The sequence below is a fragment of the Chionomys nivalis genome, chromosome 2 (assembly GCF_950005125.1).
Source record: "Chionomys nivalis chromosome 2, mChiNiv1.1, whole genome shotgun sequence".
Lineage (NCBI taxonomy): Eukaryota > Metazoa > Chordata > Mammalia > Rodentia > Cricetidae > Chionomys > Chionomys nivalis.
Genome location: NC_080087.1, coordinates 132,696,601 through 132,716,217, shown reverse-complemented (window position 1 = coordinate 132,716,217; position 19,617 = coordinate 132,696,601). Strand labels below are relative to the sequence as shown.

General features: G+C 43.2%; 1 protein-coding gene across 1 annotated transcript in view; it reads right to left on the bottom strand.

Moving 5' to 3' along the window:
* Dytn (dystrotelin) overlaps window positions 1–18,960 on the bottom strand; it is a 53,846-nt gene extending 34,886 nt beyond the window's left edge. The window contains exons 1-5 of the mRNA XM_057763238.1: window positions 18,942–18,960; window positions 10,650–10,724; window positions 8,964–9,165; window positions 6,814–6,899; window positions 5,964–6,064 (exon numbers count right to left, since the gene is read on the bottom strand). Of these exons, the coding sequence (XP_057619221.1) occupies window positions 5,964–6,064; window positions 6,814–6,899; window positions 8,964–9,165; window positions 10,650–10,724; window positions 18,942–18,960 (483 nt within the window). The remainder of the gene's footprint in view (window positions 1–5,963; window positions 6,065–6,813; window positions 6,900–8,963; window positions 9,166–10,649; window positions 10,725–18,941) is intronic.
* Between the last annotated feature and the right edge of the window lie 657 nt (window positions 18,961–19,617).

Here is a 19,617-nt window from a genome sequence, read left to right as displayed (position 1 = left end):
CTGATGGGTTAGGCCCCTGGCTTTCCACCTCCTTGCGTTCTACGACATGAGTTGTCCTGGAAGAACATCTGCAGTGGCGGTTGCCCGAGACATGCCGCAGATGGCAGAAAGCCTGCAATAGGATCTGGGAGCTGCCACAACCATCAGAAGAGCCTTGAAGTATTTAATATTGTTACCTGGCATTTCTGAGTCAGGCTGTGTAGCCTAGAGTAAGAGCCAAGTACACAGCAACTGGAAGTTTATGGGACAAAGCTACAATACACCAGGATATCACCAAACCTGGCCCCTGCTCTCTGGATTAGTTTGTTTTTCTGTTGCTGTGATAAACACCATGTTCAAAAGCAACTTGGGAAGGAAAGGGTTATTTGACTTTCAGGTTCCCCATCACAGTCCATTACTGAGGGAAGTCAGGGCAGAAACTCAAACACAGACAGAGGTGGGTACCGTGGAGGGAAGCCGCCTGCCGGGTGTTTTCCCATGGCTTAATCAGTCTGCTCTCCTGCATATCCTAGGTCCACCTGCCCAGGTGTGGCCTGAGCCCTCTCATATCAATTATTTATTAAGAAATTGCCTTACAGACATGCCCACATGATGGAGACATTTCCTCAGTTAAGGTTTTCTTCTCTCCTAATGATTCTAGTTGTGTCAAGTTGACCAAAACCTAAGCCAGCACATTCTTCCTTCATGATGCTTTTGGCTGAAAAGAAGCCTTTAGAGGTTCTCATTCACTGGCTGCCAAAAAGACCCGCTGTGTGGTTCCCTGCAGCGATGAGGAAAGAAGGCTTTAGGGGTTCTCATTCACTGGCTGCCAGAAAGAACCGCTGTGTGGTTCTCAGCAGCGATGAGGAAAGAAGACACAGGCTTGGACGAAGAAGACCCTGCCCCGAGCATGGACCCCCTGCCCATTGTCTTTCTGGACAGTCCCCCTCTCCTTCCATAAAGTCATGCTAAGACCCCACAAGGTAGATTTGAGGCAGAGAATCTCCTCCGCATTCCTTAGAGCTGGCTTTAAATAAACCTGTTTCCTCCAATAACTTCCCACCCCTCTCATAAAATAGTGAGCAGTATGAACTTTAGATTCTGGTAACAAAAGAAAAAGAAAAACAAAACAAAAACAGGACCTTTCTGAAACCAGTTGGAACCAATGAGGCCAGTCAAGATGTATGCATTAGCATAAGTGACATCCTCCCCCCCGCCCCCCCTTCGTGTTCCTGATGCTGCGACACATTTGAACACTCAGTACAGCACCAGAAAAGTCAACCCTGCTCTTGGAAAATCCAGACAAATCCTGCAAACTCCTGCTTTTATCCACCGTAGCTTATGAATTATTTTCAATTTATTGAACTTATCCCTAAGACGTGGCCCTGTCCACATCTTGCCCTTGAAGTATGTACTATTGCTTTGTAATTAGAACTGTTTCCTAATCCTTTGTCTCATAGCTGAGTCCTGTCTCTGTGAGTGACAACATCTATGCCTCTCTATCACTCCTGAGACCCCCTAACCTTCACTGTCAGCAACACTTTAACCTTACTAAAAAATTTAAAATCTGCTGTCAACTGTGGTCAGACAAGCTGCTGTTTGCCATGGTCAGCAGTGACTGCAGACGCCATAATTGGTCAGAGTGCAGAAAACAAATGGCTGTTGAGTACCCAGCCATAAATGGGACATTTTTATTACCTCCTCTTCAAGGTCCTGGGACCATCACAAAAGAATACAGAGCTGCAGGGAATGGAAGATCTGTGTGGAATGCTGATTTCTAGACATGGCAAGGCTGTTGCTCTCTCAAATTCAGAGCAGCTATGGTCACCGACACAAAACCTATACAACATTGGGTCTGTTAGCATCCTGTACTGAGACCCCACTCCTCTCTGAGGATGTATATGCAGTTATTTAATGATTGGAAGAAGAAGGGACATTTTCTTTAGTGGTGCCCATTGGTAAGGACCTCACTCTCCTATAATCAAACTTATACCCATAAACCTGTAAACAACCCTAATGAAACACACTGAATCACATCCAGAGAAAGACAGAAAAGTAGAAGAAAGCCGGTTTGGATGAGGAAGGGGATTGGTTGGAGCTGGAAAGGGATAAGAGAGGGAAGTGTGTGTGTGTGTGTGTGTGTGTGTGTGTGTGTGTGTGTGTGTGTGTGTGAATATGCATGAATATATTATGTATATGTCATGACGAAACCCATTATTCTACATAATATTATGCTGATAAAAACATTAAAATATTTAAGTCATCACTTAGGAACTATGAACATCTGAGGATAAAAGGAGCTGAGAGGAGCAAGGGAATGCAAAAGAAACTGTCCCTCCTCACAAAGCTTCAGTTTGAACAACTATCTGTGCAGAAAGATGCCTTCTCAGGAGCCAGGGAAACCAGTGAGAGAGCAGGCACCTGGTTACAATATAGTAACAAAAAGGAGCAGCTAGAGATCGCGCTCGGTGGGTAAGGTGTTTGCTGTCTAAGTCTGAGAGCCAGAGCCCAGAGCCAAGAGCCCAGCATCCATGTCAAAAGCTAGCTGTGGCCTCATCGGTGCCTACAATCTCAGTACTATGGGGGCAGAGACAGGAGGATTGCTTTGGTTTGCTGACCATATCCAGGGTCAGTGATAGAGCCTATCTCAAGGGAATAAGGTAGAAGGTGACGGGACTGGGCACTTGACGTCTCCCTCAGTCCTCTGTATGCATATGCTCATGGGCACACCTGTGTGCATCACCAGGAATCACTGAAGAAGGCAAGGATGGCCCTTTACACTATCAGTGTCACCCCTCCACTAGCCTAAGGTAGAGCATTATCTACAGAACATTTGGTTGGGGTAAGAGAAGGAGGTAGGTAGCACAATTTGCATTAAATTCAGCAGTAGACAGCTTCAGCACCTGACGCTAGACCAGTGCCGGTGGGCTCGGTCTTCAGATCCACGCTGCTGTGGGTGAGAGACCATAGCCCCTGTGAGATGAACTCAGAGTCTATCCTGTATTGTTTCTGGCTGGTGGCAGTAATATTGTTCTCTGAATAACTAGCTCTCAGTGGTAGGCAGACCTTAGAAGACAAGGCTTGACTTTCAGTTTTCAGTTGTGCTGGCTACAGTGATCCTGGGCTTAGGACATCTCCCAGCCATGCAATGACTACAGGGTTCATGGGCTTAAGGACCACAATAGCGAGCCTGTCTAGATATTCTAGACAGGTTACTGTTACGGGACATAACCAGACTTCAGATACTGGAACAGCTGCTGTGGTTGGTGGTTTGAATGAGAATGGTCTCCATATGCTGATTTCTGAGTATTTGGTCTCTAGTTTGTGGAACAGTTTGGGGAGAATCAGGAGGCATGGCCTTGTTTGAAGAGGTGTGTCAATGAGGGGTGATGGGATTTGGGGGTTCAAAAGCCCATAACATTCCCAGTTAGCTCTCTGTCTCTAAGTCATGTTTTTGGATCAGATGTAATCTGGCCTAGATTTTGGTGCAAATAATAATCCATTTTGCCCCAACCACACAATCAAATATGTCCTTAGGTGTCTTATTGTTATCCCTTTCCCCCCTCACAACTGTAGCCCTATTTTCCTGGATCTCTTAGGGGACCCTGATAATTACACTTCAGTCAGCCTACTCAACACCCCTCCCACATTAAACCTGAATATTTCATGTTTGCCTGTGTTATTCTTCAATCTCTCCCCATCAAACAAGGAGGCCTACTAGCCTCGTCTTCTCAATTCTCATCCTAACTCTCCTCCCATCACTTCATACCTCAAAACAATGTTGTCTTATATTTTGTCCAATGACCCAATCCCTATACTGAGTCCCACGGATTTCTGGGCAACCCTGTAGAATCCCCCTTATTATTCGTCAATTAACCTCCATTACTTACGTCTTCATTATCCTAATTTTTGTTCTGATTTCTGGTCTAATATGAAAGTGAACCTAATATCCCAATTGTATGCTAATTACTTTGGTCTTATAAACCAAAAATGAAGAACTAGCAGCTTCTTAGGACATCAGGAAAGAAGGTAACCCCTCCGCTGTCAACACCCAAACCTGATATTCTCCGTAAACTACTCCTTGCCTAGTGATTCTCAAGCTCCTGCCCCAGTACCCTGCCTGCCTACCTACCGCCACAATCGCCACCATGATGGCCATGGAGTCCATCCCTCTGGGACCACGAACCCTCAAGTTAAATGCTTTCTTTATAAGTTGGCTTGGCCATGGTGTTTGGCTATAGCAACAAAAAAGGAAACCAAGAGAGTTACCTACTTCTTCAAAATGAAGACATCAAAACTTGGTCATAAAGATCAAGAATAATCAGAGAAACAGTGTCTAGAAGCAGACAGTGACCAGTGCAAATGTGACAGACAGATGGAAGGTTTGCAAAATACTAAATGCCATTTCAAGAAAGCTCATCAAACCACAGGAAAATGAATATAAACAATTCAGAAACATCAGAAAAGCTAAGAGAAATAAAAGACAAATGGAAGTACAAGAGCAGAAAAGTTCAAGGAACAAGACAGAATCCAGAACAAGGCAGCAGAACTGGGCAAGCAGAGAGAAGAATGTGTGGACTCCAGACAGGGGTTCGGAAGCACAGTGTCCCAGAAGAAGGAAGGAAAAGGATGGAATGAGAAAGGCCTACAGGATCCATGGAGCAGTGTCGAAAGAGCAAGGGCACAGCTTTCATTTAAGATGGGGTAGGACGACACCAAGGTGTAGGAATCCACGCAAAGAAATTCATCAGGCTGCTTTGCCAAGAAAGCATGAGGAGTTGAGTTCAGATCTCCAGAACCTACACTTTTGCCTTTTATTAACTAAAGTGCTTTATTTATTCAACAGAATAAGTAGTCTTACGTGAGTCTTAAGTAGACTCGCACATTCCCACATAAATAGCATCCCATTGCAATATGAGTAAAATAAAGACTACAGACAGTTAGGTGTGTATCTGAAAAGCATGAAAAACCTTATGTGTCTGCTCATGGACAGGAGGTAAGGGTGGAACAAACTAGAGACCCGTGGCTGTGTCCTCTGCCTGTGCAGCCCTGGAGAGCCGGCCAACAGCTGTTCTACTTACATCACTGGGACTCTCTCCTCACACCTCTCTCTTTCCTCGGTGCTGAGGGTGGAATCCGAGGTCCACTGCGCAGCATCCAGCCGCCTAAGCTCCTCAGGTTTTTATAGCACTTTTCTCTGAGCACTTGCGTTCTTAGAAGCTAAGTGTAGGATGCACATATAACACCAGTACGAAAAAGCCAAATCACGCGTCTCCCTGTGCAACGTCCAGTTTTGTACCCTTCTAAAAACTCAATTTAATGTTTTCTAAACCTTTGATTTTTTCCTTTTAGTTGACCTTTTCTAACTAATGAGTAGCAGGTATTTTATTAAAGAGTCAGAAATTTGTTGTTTTTAAAGAGAAGGGTTAAGCCAAACTACAAAAGCTTTGCTTCCACTGCCACGGAGTATAGGCTTCATGCTGTAAATGGGAACAGATTATGAAGATCTTTGGAAATGAGAGTTTGTTACGGTTGGATCTTAAATGTCCTCCATAGAGCATGTATTAAAGGCAGAGTTGTAGCTTACAGACACCAGGAAATAGAAGAAGTGCTAAGAGGTGGGACCTCATTAGGGAGAAGCCTTGAAGGGTATTAAGGGATTCTAGTCGCTTCCTCTCTCTTGCCTAACATGAGATGAGCAGCTTCCTCTCACCCGTGTTCCCATCACCATGTTTCTATTTCTCACAGCCCAGAAGCAACAGGGACAACCGACCATAGGCTGCGAGCCAAGATAAACTTTATGCTTCTTAAGTTGGTCATTTGAGGAATTCTGTAACAAAAAGGTGGCTCACGCAGGAAAGCTCACGGGTTCAATGCAGAGGAAGACACAGGCATGGGTCAGGCTTGCTGCAGAAAAGGAACTGACACTGAAAATACTGACAGCAACAGCAGGTTGATGAGAACTCATAAGGATTGGGACTTACCTGCTGTAGATCTGTTAGGAAGGCTCTCAAAGCCCTCCGAGTCATGCGGGCTCGGGAGTCACCACCTCTCCTGTTGTTTTCTGCGTAGAGCTGAAAAAACGCTAGACACATAAAGGGCAAAGAAGCCTTTAGTCCATCCCTGTGTCCGTGAAGAGTACATGATTTGGGCAAGTTTCTTTGTGAATATAAAAGATACGTGGAGTCATGTTCCTGTTGTTTGCTTGTTCCCGTGAAGGCCTTCAGGGGCAATCCGTCAGTAACTAAGACCCCAAACCTCTACCTCCACCCCGGTGATAACAGACCTCTGTGCTGGAGGCTGGTGAACAGTCAGGTGAGGATCCCAATTAATTAGTGGTTTCTGGATAATCTCTAAAATCATAAATGTCAAGGCAGTCAAACAATGCAAAACTGAAAAGCATGGATTTTAAAAGAAAATCCTGAAATCCTCATGAATGTAAGTATCTCTTTTAAATATAAACAAGACAAGAACTAGAGAGCTGACCCAGTGAAGAGCACTAGCTGCCCTTTCAGAGGTCCTGGGTCTGGTTCGCAGTCTCCACAAGGAGGCTCAGAACCATTTGTAACTCCAGTTCCAGGGAAACTGACCTCCCTTTGTTGGTCTCTGCAGATGCTGCATTTATATGATATACAGGCATGAATGCAACCAAAAACACCCATAAAATAAAACTAAAATGTCAAAAAACAAAATAAAAACAAACCCAGCCAGCCAAGGTGAGAGCATACTGCAGAGCAAGCCATGGTGACAAGGATTCAGACATCAGCAGAGAGTATGACACACTGGGCTGGGGAGTCACCACACTTCAGAACACACTTAACGTTGACACGTTACCTCTGTACTTTGTAAGAGGACTGTCCCCCGAGAGGGCAACCAGCGCCGCAGTCACAGGCTGAATTCTGAGACTACCTGATCCCGTGCTGTGGGGCCACAAACCACAGACAAGTGTGGGAAGGCAGCGTTATTTAGGTGAAGTGATTAAGGGAGTTTCTCGCTGACTGTTCCTGTGAAGGCCTTCTGATCTAGGCCATCAAAGGATGCTTCATGTATGCTGCCATACTGCTCTCTTCCCATGGTCTCTTCACATTTTAGAACTTGGCACAACAGGGCATTGAGTGAACATGGTTTTCTTATTTATCAATTTGTCCATTAAGTCATTCAGTAAATATTTACTGGATGCTTTTCTGTGATATCACTGTGCCAGGGACTGGGTGTGCAGATGTGGAGTGGGCAGTCGCACTCTCTTAGAATTCATCTGCCTGCCTTCCACACAGCAAAGATAAGGATAAAAAAACAACATAGTCGGGTGGGGTGGCGGTGGCGCATGCCTTTAATCCCAGCACTCGGGAGGCACATGCAGGATCTCTGTGAGTTTGAGGACAGCCTTGTCTACAGAGTGAGTTCTAAGACTGCCAGAGCTGCTACACAGAGAAACCCTGTCTCGAATAAGTAAACAAACAACCGAACAAATAAAATTAAAAGCATGTGTCCCCTCCAAAACCACTTGTGGGCTCTGGCCTAGCCCCTGACTGTGGGCTGCACACTAGCTGTGGTGCTTTACCCTGTACTTAGGAGTTATCAAAGGCAGGAGGCTGTTACAGATAAGCACACAACTGAAAATACACTCAAAGGCTTAATGTTTAAAGAGACTGAAGTCATGACAGCATGAGGAGATTTGTCTATTACTTGTGAAGTTAGGAAAAGTTGCAAATTAAGAAAGAAACAATTATAAGGAATTTGCCCGTGAGAGGCAAGCTCATGTCAGCATTGTTCATTGTTTGCTCCTCTTCCTCCCCTCTTCCTCAGACCAACTGAGAAAGGGCAGAGGGAATTCCCCAGCTTAGCAAAGCACACACTAAACACACGCACATGCACCCACACACTAAACACACACATGCACCCACACACTAAACACACGCGCATGCACCCACACACTAAACACACACATGCACCCACACACTAAACACACACATGCACCCACACACTAAACACATGCACATGCACCCACACACTAAACACACACATGCACCCACACACTAAACACACACATGCACCCACACACTAAACACACACATTCACCCACACACTAAACACACACATGCACCCACACACTAAACACACACATGCACCCACACACTAAACACACACATTCACCCACACACTAAACACACACATGCACCCACACACTAAACACACACATTCACCCACACACTAAACACACACATTCACCCACACACTAAACACACACATGCACCCACACACTAAACACACACATGCACCCACACACTAAACACACACATGCACCCACACACTAAACACACACATGCACCCACACACTAAACACACACATGCACCCACACACTAAACACACACATGCACCCACACACTAAACACACACATGCACCCACACACTAAACACACACATGCACCCACACACTAAACACACACATGCACCCACACACTAAACACACGCACATGTGCCCACACAGCTTCACAAAGCCACCATCTCCAGAGTGGGCCTTGCCCTCTGATATGAGGTAATCTCTTAGTTGTCTCTGCATGGAATATCCAACTCTATCCTAGCTAAAAACCCAACTAAAACCCAAGTCAAAACTTGGAAGAAAATAAACAAGAAAAAAAAAAACAAACAAAAATTATGCCACTGGGAAAGGAAGAACAAAGTGTAGTATATACACATCCAGCTAGCCACCCTTCCAAAAGGCAGGGATTCTGCTCTGGCAAGGGAATGGCTCTGTAGAAAAGAAAGGGATTTTCTGCTTCTAGCTATGTATGCGCCATTTGTATGACTGACACTAAGGAGACTTCTCTATTTCCTTATTGAGTAACGAGTCAGTAGGTGACAAATAATCAGCAAATAAAGACAACATCTTACACACCATATCTCAAGTGGACACTAGACAGCCCCAAATGGCCAGTGGCCAGAGGCCTTACTGCTGCGGCCATGGGCAATCCCCAATTCTCACCTGTCATACATGGCCATGAGAAGACTCAGAGTGAGTTCGGGAGCTCGTGGATGCACTTGTGCTGGTTTGCTCACCCCGGTTATCTGAAACAGCTCCCGGAGCTCCCCAAAAAGCTGCTGCACAGAAAGAGAGGTCTCCATGCTCTCCCCAAACTGTCCACATGATAGAACTTGCTGAATCAAAGAGCTGTCCATCAAGTCCACTGTAGGAAATAGATACAAGATGGACCCCTTATTTATGTGATGAGGGCAATCGGCTTCAAACACAGCACATATTTTCTGGTATTTAAGTGAGATTAGTTTTTTGTTTCTCTTTTGCTTTTGTTTTTGTTTTCAACAGGGGTCATATTTTAAAAGGGAATTAAATGTGCCCATCAGGGACACAGATCTTCTGTGACATTCTGCTATGACTATTTTGGCAAACGACTTGATTTGAGAAAATCGTGTGTTATTAAGGTGCGGGAACATTATTGCTAGGACGGTTGCTGGGGCGTTGTTTACAGACAAAAGTTAAAAAGAGCCAGAAACTTGACGAACGCACATCCTAAAGAGGCTGAAACCCTGTGGCTATGAAGCGGGAGGGTATTTTTGCACTGTGCCCTGACCACAGCTTTCCCATCCACTGTCCAGCTTCAGAGGAATACAGTGTATTGGAATGTTGTATACACAGTCGCCATAGTAAAGAGGCAAACACCAACAACACCCCCAAAGCAGTGGCCTAATTACCTGACTCAGTAAGTCTCGCTCATATTCGGCAATATCATGTTTTAAAAATCTTGGTTCCGTCAATATTATTTTATCAAAACAGCACTTCACAAAACCAGGGCTACTCACAAAAAACAGTGGCTTATTTTTCAGAGGCACAAATCTATATCACCATCATGTAAAAAGTTTACCAGGCAAGGAATAGAGAGAAGAATGAAATCGAGCAAGCCCTAAAGTTTCTTGCCAACAGAGGGTGACAGACAGAATTAATAAACACTCCCCGTACCACCTAAAAGGCAGGGATGTCAAGAGCCTCGAGAGCTGCTGGTGTTTAAAATGCTTCGGTCTGTGAAGTGATGAAGGTCTACTTCTCACTGCTTCGTAAATCACCCTCACAGATAAGCATAATAAAACTTTTTATTTGTTTTCTGATATTGCTCTGAAGGGTAGAGTCTAAGGCATAGGGGAACAGCCTTCAGGAACAGGGTTTAAATAAAACCTGGCCACAGGTGTCAGTGATCCGTAAACTTGTCACTGATCGCAAGCCCCTGTTGCCTGGGCCAGACAGTTGGAATGCAGGGGTCTCCTGTCTTCTGTGAGAGTTCTACATTATAACCATGCAGATAAAGGTACTGTCCATTAATCTCACAAGATTCACATAGTGATAATCTCTGGATCCTGCTACCTGGAGCTCATGTGATGCTTTATCTTGGTGTTTGGGATTGTTTTGTTTTGTTTTCCTGGATCTTTGCCAGCCTTTTCTATTGCTATCAGTGAAGCAACATATGGGTGGATTGCTCACAACAGACTCTCCTGACCCCACCCTTTTGTATGTTACCAACAATTCAAACACACAGGTCCAATCTTCCTGATGTAGGCAGTTACATAAATGGGACAAGGTTTGCTTTTTTCCCCCATAAATTGAACATCACACATCATCGAGATCAGATTGTCTCAAGTGTTGCCAAGAATTTGTACTTACATTGGCAAAGAGTTTGCATGGATCGTAATTTGAAGGCTGTTCTATAGACAGAATTCTCGATCCTATTAAGAGCACCTGCAAAGAAAACATGAAGTATGGTGGATAATGTTTATCTCATTGAACATATCCCACATCCTGGGTGGAAATCCGAGGGCTCCCAGAGCCTTATTTTGTATGTGAGACAATTAAGCCAGACAGCATGTTTATTCTACCTGTAAATGTTAATAAAAGACATATGAGAGTCTCACAGTGCTTCTCCTCGCCGTCCCATGACAGATTTCTTGTCTGATAAGACTGGTGATCATTCTTCACAGCTAACAAAATTTATAATGGCAGAGAATCTCCTCATGTGTTCATTCTGGTAATGCAGTTTAATAAAGCCTTATAAGGTCTTAAACGTGAATTGTTTATTTTGGCCAGCCAAAATTACCTGCTAAAACTGGCCATTGATGGTACAAAGTAGTGGTCCTCAGAGTTTCTGGCTCAGCCTCATCTGCATCACCTGGGACTTGTTACAAATGGCATCCTAACATGGCTGTAGCAAGTTGTCAACACATTGCAGGGGCAGGCACACTAATGTTCAATTGGACAAGACCTTGAAGTAGATGTGATATAGGCTAAAGTTTGAAAGCTTCCTGTATGGTATAGGAGGTCCTTCTGTTTATGTGTTGCTTTCATTGGTTAATGAATAAAGAAACTGCCTTGGCCTAGTTGATAGGGCAGAACTTGGGTAGGCAGGGGAGACAGAACTGAATGCTGGGAGGAGGAAAGACGGAGTAGGAGAGAGGAAGAAAGCAGAAGGGAAAGACGCCATGAGTCTGTCGGAACTTGGAATTTTACCCGGTAGGCCACGGCCACATGACAATACACAGATTAATAGAAATGGGTTAAATTAAGATGTAAGAATTAGCCAATAAGAGGTTAGCTTATGGGCCAAGCAGTGTTTTAATGAATACAGTTTCTGTGTGGTTATTTTGGGGTTAAGCTAGCCGGGAGGCAGGGATAAATAAGTGGCCTGGTGCCCCCTGCAACACTTATAGAAAAAGAATTTATTGACAATAGATCATTGTCTAAGGTCCAGGGAACCTGAAATTATCTATAGACAATAAGCTCATCTAAAGATCTTTGTATCAGCTACCATGTCTTCCTTCCAAATATATGAATATATGTATAGATTAAGGTTTACAAATAGTAACAGAAAATAAAATTCCATCTATTATTCTGTGCCACATCCAGTCAGTAGATAATGATTTAGTTGAAGACTTTAGTGACAAGGTCTGTCAAGGAGACTGATTTTACCTTGTTTGTAACAGTGTAGAAAGTTAAATGGTTGATCTTGTTAAGTTGGGAGCGTAGCCCCCAGCCCCTGGCCTGGAAGTTGCATTGCCCTGGATTCCAAATCCCAGCATGCCAGGGAGGGGTCAGGACCTCTCCCACAGGGGATTTAAGTGTCTTCCTAGAGGAGAAACACATGGTTTTCGGGTCTGCATGAGCTCCCTGCTGTCCTGTCTTCCTACCATGTGCTCGGCCACCCGAGAGCGTCATCCTTAATAAAACGATGTGCATTTTAATTTGGTTTGATTTGACCTAATTGGATTTTTTTTCCATCAGTGCAGCTGTCTTATTCTTATCAGTTCTAATGTCTTGTATTTTATTTCTTTCTTTCAGATGAGTGGTATATTGTAGCAGGGATATAGAATATTATTGGTGCTTCCTCCTATTTTCAGCAAGGATGTTAAGATATTGTTTAACACATTATCAAATTATTCATAATGTATTTTATCAAGTTAAATCATTGAAATCTTTTATATTTGTGGTACATCTTAGTTTACAGTAGTATGTCAAGGCTTCAGAAGTCACGTGTGGTCAGAAACTGTGTACTGACAGCTAAGCTTTAGAGAATGTTTGGGGGAGAAGCTATATGGGTAATGATCAGTTCCCCAATTGCTGGTTCTGCGTCCTGGATCAGGACTGTTAGCTGAGTGGAGCAAGAGAGTCAGCTGTCATCGGTGCTCCAGGTCAATAACATCATGTGCATCACTTAGGTTGCCCGAGCAGAGTGTAGTTAGTGAACAGAAGGCAGGGTTACATAGCAACTGAGAGCGAGAAACAGAATCGGTTATCTAATGAGGAAGAAGAGAAATCCAAGAGGAAACATAACAATGAAAGCCAAAGTTAGTGGAGAAATCAACAGCTGAAGGTCAAAGAAGGCAAACTTCAGAAAGCAGAGGCCAGCTATCGGCCTGATATCCACACACCACAAGGACATCAGCTATGAGCTAAGTATCATCTGTTTGTGAGTTTGACTTGGTCCTTGGAGAGTAGTCTCAGGAGAGCCGTGATGGCAGACCTCAGCACACAAAGAACTGAGTGGAGAGGAAAAATTGAGAATAAACCCCAAAGCAGATGGCTTTTAGATGACCTTTTTAAAACCTTTAATCCAAAGGGAAGATGAGAGAGCCAGAATATATACCATATAACATGTAGACTGAATTGCAGAGGCGGGAGAGATTCTAGAATATAAATGTGGGCCAGGGAGGAGGAGCCAGTAAAAAGAGAAACTGGTCGTATGCTCGAAGAAATGGTCTAGAAAAGATTTGTCATAGCCAAATCCCTTTGTGGAAGCACACACCCATGTATCATACCTTCATGTTTCTTCTACTTAACTCTTACCTCTAGTAGGAGTTCCTGAAACCCTACATGTATTACTGCCAACTGTCCTCTGTCCATTGGTAAATGAAGCCCAAATCTACACTTATAAGGTGAATACATACCCCACATGGGTACACAATTTACCTCCTTAATCTTGGTTCAATGACTCCATGTTCAAGGTCTCAAGTCAACAGACTGAAGTTTTCCTCCTGGCTTGCAACTTGGAAATGTGGAGCAACAATTACTCTCCTTGTCAGGGTTTGCACCCCAAAAATGAAATCAACACCCAAGAAAAGAGCAGAGAAGTTCTGGAGACACCGCTTGCTGGTGATGACTTCTGAGCATAGCACAGGCTATTCTTAGCAAACACAATCATGTAGATTTATAATGTATAACTGTTCTCTTAGTGTAGGAGAGGAAACAAGGCTATGTCTAGGCAAGCTACTCTACCACTGGAGTACATCCCCAGTCCTACTTTGTGTGATAAATTGTTTTAAAATATGTACAAACTGCAAATCAGTTACACAGATCTAACCAGTAAAATGCTTTGTCTCACACAATTATACCTTGTTGGTGGTGAGAAGAGTTAAGCTACCCACTTAAAAATTATCAAGAATGCAATATATTGTTATCATATTGTCATTTCACTATAAAACAGTTCTCTCCGTGGAGTTATCAACAACACAAAGTAAGGCCTCTTTGAGCAAAACTTTTTATTGCAGTTGGATACAGCTACCATTGATGGAGAGAGGTTGGAGAGGAGCGGGGATTAGCTTTGCTGAGTATCCCATCCTCCATTCCTCAAGAGGAAGACTAAAATAGAAAGATACAATGATGGTGGTACCTGTTCTTGTCTGAGGGCTACTTTTTTCTTTATGAATGGGAAGGAGTTCAAATGGTAGGGTGTGCTACTTTTTTCTCTCAACTTGGCACAAACAAAAGTCATCTGGAGAGAGAAAACCTCAACTGAGAAAAAACGCCTCTTTCAGATTGGCCTGGAGTCAAGTCTGTAGGGCATTCTCTTGACTGAGGATGGAGTGTCAAGGCTCATCCCTCTAGGAATCTTTCCTCTGGGAAGGTGTTCCTGGGTTGTACGCAAAGGCGAGCTGAGCAAATAGGGTGCTCCTTAAGCCTGTAAGAGCTTTCCTCCAGAGCTTCTGTTGCAGCCCTTCCCTGAAGTTCCATCATTAGTGACTCCAAGCTGTAACATGAAATAAACCCTTTCCTTTCTCAAGTTGCTTTTGATCATGGTGTTTATCACAACAATAGGAAGGAAGAAAGCTAAGACCAAGATGATAAATTTTCTGAATCCCCAGTTATAGGAAATCTGCTGCTGCCGATGTAATAAGCCAATCAAACCAAATTATTAAATCCAGGTTGAATGAACAGAGCAAAGCAACTCCCGGGTGACCTTTTGGAGGACAGGAGAGGAATCATGTGGTCAATATGGCTACCAGGTCTTAAGTAGCCTATAAGTATTATCTTGAACAGGGTCAAGGAGGGGCCAACTTTTAATGGGCTTTCTCGGGGCGGAGTTTTGAAAAGGGCAACTCTAGGGGACATAACCCTGCTTGGTGCATTGAGGGTGGGGTTTTGAATGGGAGGAGCAAGACCTGACTCTGGAATGGGGCCCCAAGCTGGAGATCCCAAACATTGGGCGTGAAAGCTTCAGGAATAATGAAGTTATTAATTAGAACTATCAGAAATTGTAAAATTTGGAAAGAGCTGTGCTTGTTGTTTGTATTTTGAGCAACTTGCACATCGAGTGTTTTCTATGAAGGCAAATTGCAGCTAAATACTTTATAACCATAATGTTCCTTCTGGATCAAAAGTTTTGCATACAGCTAAGCTCTGAGATCAAGACTGACATACTATTTATGTTAAGGAGGAGATGGACTTGAAAATACATCTAATATCAAAGATGTAAGACATTGAGAATAAGTGGGTTATCGTGCAGGGGGAAATTTTGTGGTTAGAAACACAGCTGGCCCTCAGTCTTTGCTGAGTGAACCCCCAAAAGGAATGAAGTCAGAGCAGTTCAGTGGATCTCACTGACTCAGGCACACGTAGCGTGAGAGTTAAAACAACATTCTTTGTTTTGTCTGTTTTTGAGGCAGCAATTGGAGAATTTAAAGTGTGAAATTTTCTCATTTTCTCAGTCATCCTGTGTGTGTTTCAAAGACCAAGCTCTACTAATTCTTTAGGAGAGGGCTAAAACGTCTTTGAATTTAAGGAGAAGTTCATTAAATCCATTCTACTGAGGCCCTAGTGCAACAGAATTTAACCAGCTTGCATCCTGCTGAGTGCAAAGTCAAAGTCAGCACTGCCAAGAAAGAAGAGAAGAGAGGGAGATTTATTGCTGGCAGCAGGTAGAGATCATGGAAATTATTTTCAAATAATGTTTTCCTTGAATAAAGAAAGCACGGACTTTTATTTGCGAATGGCAGAATATCTATATTTATATCTATATCAATGCAGTTTAAGGACAGCCACGGCTTTGAACATGTCAAAAAGTACAATACTAACATGTTTTCTTTAAAGCCACTGGTCTAGAAGCCAAGATGGCAGGTACATTTTTGGGCATGCTTAGCCCAAGACATTAAGCATTCTTGAAAAGTCAAAAATATAGACCCTTCTGGGCATGCTTATCTTGTGCAATAAAGTTGGCAGTCAGGATTCCTTCTAGTTCATCATAAAATTTCATTTCATGATCCAGAAGGTCCTGTGGACAGTGTGAAGGAAGAGTGTTACCAATAACCTCAGTCCACTCAAACCCTGTATGCAACAGTTGTACCTGGCGGGCAGTATTAGTCACCAAAGCCATGGTGGCACAACTGTGTGCCTGGCCAGGCAGTATCAGCCACTGATGCCATAGTGGTACATCTGTGTGCCTGGCCCGGCGGTATCAGCCACCGATGCCGTGGTGACACATCTGGGTGGCTGGCCAGGCAGTATCAGTCACCAAAGCCATGGTGGCATGACTAACTGTGTGCCTGGCTTGGCAGTATCAGTCACCGAAGCCATAGTGGCACAACTGTTAAGGGTAGCAATTGTTTTCTGATAGGATGCCTGTTTTCTCCTCCTCGGGAGGAAATTTATATTTGCTACTGTGAATCCAGCTGAAACCCCCATGATTGGGAGGTTCAGCAAGGCAATGCTGAGCCAAACCATCCACTTTTGCAAAAGGTAGAGTGATGGAGGTGGGTCTTGTATTAATCTGTTGCTTTCATTGGTTAACTAATAAAGAAACTGCCTAGGCCCATTTGATAGGCCAACCCTTAGGTGGGTGGAGTAGACAGAACAGAATGTTGGGAGAAAGAAGCCGAGTCAGTGAGTTGCCATGATTCTCCCACTCCAGACAGACGCAGGTTAAGATCTTTCCTGGTAAGCCAACTCGTTGTGCTACACAGAATATTAGAAATGGGTTAGATCAATATGTAAGAGCTAGCCAATAAGAGGCTGGAACTAATGGGCCAAGCAGTGTTTAAAAGAATACAGTTTCCGTGTAATTATTTTGGGGCATAAGCTAGCCACGCGGGTGGCCGGGTGCCAGGGACACAGCAGTAGAGCATACCACAAACCCCACTCTGAATTTAGCAGCTGGCCAACTATATTTGAAACTTCCACATCTGCAGATTCAATAGGTGATGAATCAAAATAGTCATAAAACTGCACCTATACAGAACACAGACTTTTTCTTTAAATCAATCCACAAATAATACACAATAAGAACTATTTCCATGGAATTTATATTTTATTAGGTATTATAAATAATGCAAGGGTGATTTTCAGTATGGGTCAGATATACACAGGTATGTGCAAGTACCATGACATTTTACGTGAGGAATTCAGTCATTTGCAGATTTGGATCTCTGGGGTCTTAGAATTAATTCTTCATAAATACCAAAGTACTTTCAATTGTGTATAGGTTCAATAAGCAATACATGACCATGTGTCAAAGACTCCTACATAAAGTAGATACAGGGGTCTGCCTAAAGATGGTCATCCAAGTAAGAGATGGCGCCTCAAACTCCTTCATATCTGGTCTATGCAAATGTATTACAGAACTCCGGCCCTAGTTTTTTAGGGAGTCGGTGCTTCTTTGTGCTCTAAAAACGCTTACTTTTCAGACATTAGCGAGTGGGAGAAATCAGAGGCTTCTTAGCTTCTCTCTGCAGAACAACACACTAAGACAGGCACAGCGGAGCAGAAATAATTTTTAAAAGTGTGATATCTGGCATGTTTTGTTCCTCTGCAAATGGATGGATTTCTGTGCCCTGGTTTCTCTCGACTGCATCAAGCGGATACAGAGAATCAGCAAACCCAGGGCCTTGCGGGTCCCCAGCTACAGCTCCTATTGAAGGAGAGACATGGAGCTGCACACCATCTGGCCCGTCACTCCTGTCAGGTGAGGCTTTGCTGCGTCGGTCATCTGATAAAGCTATGCAGCAGAACGTGGCCAAGCTGTGATAAAATGCACCGCGCAGAATGTGAAAGTATCTCAGGTGGCCTGCTTCCAGCCCCTTCTCCTCAGGGCACTATTTTCTGATAATGGGGACAAACTCAAGAAAAGGAGGAATTGCTGGATGTCTCAGGCCTCAAGCTACGAACAAGCAGTCTTAGACAATTTAAGCAGTAACAAGTATGTGTTCTTGTTCATAGAAGCAGTTGGGAAACTATTTCTGGTTTGAAGCCACCCTTATTCTGCTCAGTCACATGATTATGTTTATTCTCCATGGATACCAAGGTGAATATGATAATATCTCTTTCAATTTCCCATCATTAGTTTGATATCCAGCCATTCACACAGTAGGCCAGCAGTTGTCAAAACATGGCCCAGGAAATCCCCACTGGTGTTGGCTAGGAACTTGCCAGCAGTGAACATCCTGACCCAGAAACATTGCACCACAAACTTTGTAGACAGAAGCCAACATTTACCAAGCCCCATGGACACACACTGAAGGGAGAGACACTGCATTGGGGCGAGAACTAGAACTGTACATGTGTTATCTGCTGCTTTGTGCAGAGCATATTGGTAGGAGGGCTCAGACTGGAAACATTTATATTGTTGATTTCAATTAATAATATGAGATCATACAATTTAAAACCAAACAACTAAAGTTAACGGTCTAGATTTAATGAGGAAATAAAATTGCAAATAAATTCACAAGAGAAAAGGCCCTTGGCCACTCTGGGGTTTATCTTGGCATGTAGAGACGCTGGAATGGGGGAAGCAATCCTCCATATCTTTTACCAAATATCTGTTTAGTGACTGCTGGGGATTTTTCGCTCACTTTTGGGTCCATGTTGGACTGCAAACTTAGCTTGATAATAAAGCATATACAGAGATGTTACTTTAATAACAGGATACAAGTATTTGTGATAAGAAAACTAAATTAAAATATAATTATGTTGATGCTAAATTTTTTATTAAATTATTCCTGGCATTTTAGAGATGAAAGATAAAATATTCTTCTACACGGTAATGGATTTTTGTTTAGAGGAGAGATGATGATTTCAGTCACCCAATAAATTACTTTTCACCCCCAAGTTTGCCTGATCCCCACTCTGTGTCTCAGAAGTCTAAAACCACACCTGTGACTGCAGTCTGGATTGAAAAACCTAGCAGTAAATGCTCACCTTGCTTTCTAGGGTCCATCTCATTGATTTCCTGGGATGGTGGGACAGATGGCAGGACAGTCCTTGTAACTAGAAATGGACCAGCGTTTTCTGCGCAAGGTTTCCCAGCAGAAGGATGATGAATGAGGGGCAGCCAACAGACCGTTCACCTGTGGAGCAGTGAACACAGCTGTTCAGAGAGACCACCACATCCCTTGGGGGGGATGAAAACAAGGAGCCCTGGGATAGAGATTCCTTTCTCAGAAAACTGGGAAAAGTTTGATTAGGTTAATACTTAAAATATGTGACAATTTCATTTTAAGAGTAGACTGAATTATCATTGGAAAAATATTAATTTTACTTGAATGTTAAAGGCTAAATATGAAGCCCTTAGTTGTTTAAATTCTAATAAAAACCATATCAAATAATTCTATACATATAATTTTCAACAAATACTACAAATACTATCCATGGATCATACATATATATACATATGTCTCTATATAGAATTCAGCCTATACTTCAGTTTAGAAAAGTCAGTAAATTAGCTCCCTGGTTAATAGTTTATGTTATTATTTAATATAGTTTCTATTTAAGCTATACTCTTTCAACAAAAAGGCTGCTATGCTTAGGCTAGAGAGATGGCTTGGCATTTCAGAGCATTTGTTGCTCCTACAGAGAATCTGGGTTTGGTTCC